General features: G+C 46.8%; 1 protein-coding gene across 1 annotated transcript in view; it reads right to left on the bottom strand.

The window, feature by feature from the left end:
• PLXDC1 (plexin domain containing 1) overlaps positions 1-1,762 on the bottom strand; it is a 23,100-nt gene that overhangs the window by 11,209 nt on the left and 10,129 nt on the right. The window contains exon 9 of the mRNA XM_017744693.1: positions 1,561-1,618. Coding sequence (XP_017600182.1) covers positions 1,561-1,618 — 58 coding nt within the window. The remainder of the gene's footprint in view (positions 1-1,560; positions 1,619-1,762) is intronic.

A 1,762-nucleotide genomic window follows, 5' to 3' on the forward strand; every position in this document is an offset into this window, starting at 1 on the left:
AGGGGCAATGTGGCAAATCCCACAGGCTGAGCTTGGTGCACCTCTGGGTGACCCCACAAGGGTCCGGTGCCCCCACGTGGGTTCAGTGGCCTCTGGTTTATAGGAAATAAAGTGGAGTTTTCAGTCGGGAAAAAGAATAAACCCATTGAAAAAAAAACCACAAAGAAACCCCAAAAACCTCCCAAAAAACAAACCTCAAAAAACCCCAAAACCACCAAAAAAACACCAAAAAAAAAAACCCCAAAAACCACCAAAAAAAGCTGTCAGAACAGCTTTAGCCATAACACTTTACAACAGCCTTTTAATTTACCTCCACAAAATTAAATTCCTCAAGGGTACCTGAATCCCGACAAGGCAGCGTTACCGTCAATAAAACCCCCCAAAAAACATAAAACCACGATAAAAGCCCCTCAAAACCCCCCAGAACAAACCAGAAAAAAACAAAAAAACCCCAACCAAACAAAAAAACCCCATCAAAACCAAAGCAAACCAAACAAAACCAACCCCAAAAAACCCCAAAAAACCAAAATAAAAAGTGAAAAAAAACCGCTAAAAAAGGAAAAAAGGAAAGGAAAAATAAACAAAGAAGGGAAAAGGGGAAAGGAAAAACAAACAAAGAAAGGAAAAGGCCGGAGCAGAAGCTGATTTTTGGTCGGAGCCGATCCCTGTGAGGTGAAGGAAGGAGCTGCGGGATAATTCTGCTCCCGAGGACACCAACGGGACTCGCTCCCTCCTGCCTGGAGTGAGGAAAAGTCCCGCTCCGGGAGGAGGAGGAACAACGGGAAAAACGGGAATAAAGGGAGAGGAGAAGGGGTATCCAAAGGGAATCCAGGGATATCCGTAGGGAATCAAGGGGTGTTTAAGGGGAATAAACGACTCTTTGTGGGTGTATCCAGAGGGAACGAAGGGATATCCCGAGGGAGTAAAGGGATATCCAAAGGGGAATAAAGGGATATCCAAAGGTTATCTAAAAGGAACAAAGGGAAACCCCAAGGAACACCTAAAGGGAATAAAGGGAAATCCAAAGGGAATGAAGGGATATCCCAAGGGAATAAAGGGATGTCCAGAGGGAATGAAGGGATATCCAAAGATTATCTAAAAGGAATAAAGGGAAACCCCAAGGAACACCTGAAGGGAATAAAGGGAAATCCTAAGGGAATGAAGGGATATCCAGATGGAATGAAGGATATCCAGAGGGAATAAAAGGATATCCAAAGGGAATGAAGGGATATCCCAAGGGAATAAAGGGACGTCTCAAGGGAATAACGGGATATCCAGAGGGAATAAAGGGATGTCCCAAGGAGTATCTAAAGGGAATACAGGGTTTTCCAAAGGGTAAAAAGGGATACAAATGGAATTCCAAAGGGAAACCCCAAGGAACACCTAAAGGGAATAAAGGGAAATCCCAAGGGAACACAGGGATATCCCAAGGGATGCTCAGTGGGATCCAGAACACCCTGGGTCACCCAGCATTCATTTTTTGAGCTGGGCCATGGATTTTCCCGTGGATCAGCCCCATTCCCGCCCTCCACAGGAGGGATTGGGATTCTCCGGGCTCACCTGGCCGCAGCCGTAGGACAACCACTCCTCCCGGTACCGGTCGAAGCCACTGGAGCACCTGTGGGGAACAGCAGGATTATCCCATGCCAGGTAACGAGGGTGGCAGTGCCTGTGACTCCTCAGCTCCCAAAAATCCCAAATCCTGCCCTGGCGGGTGCTGGGTGCGGATATTTGGAATAACAGAGCCTGGAAAGGTGATAGC

The sequence above is a fragment of the Corvus brachyrhynchos genome, unplaced genomic scaffold (assembly GCF_000691975.1).
Source record: "Corvus brachyrhynchos isolate BGI_N302 unplaced genomic scaffold, ASM69197v1 scaffold30, whole genome shotgun sequence".
Classification (NCBI taxonomy): Eukaryota; Metazoa; Chordata; class Aves; order Passeriformes; family Corvidae; genus Corvus; species Corvus brachyrhynchos.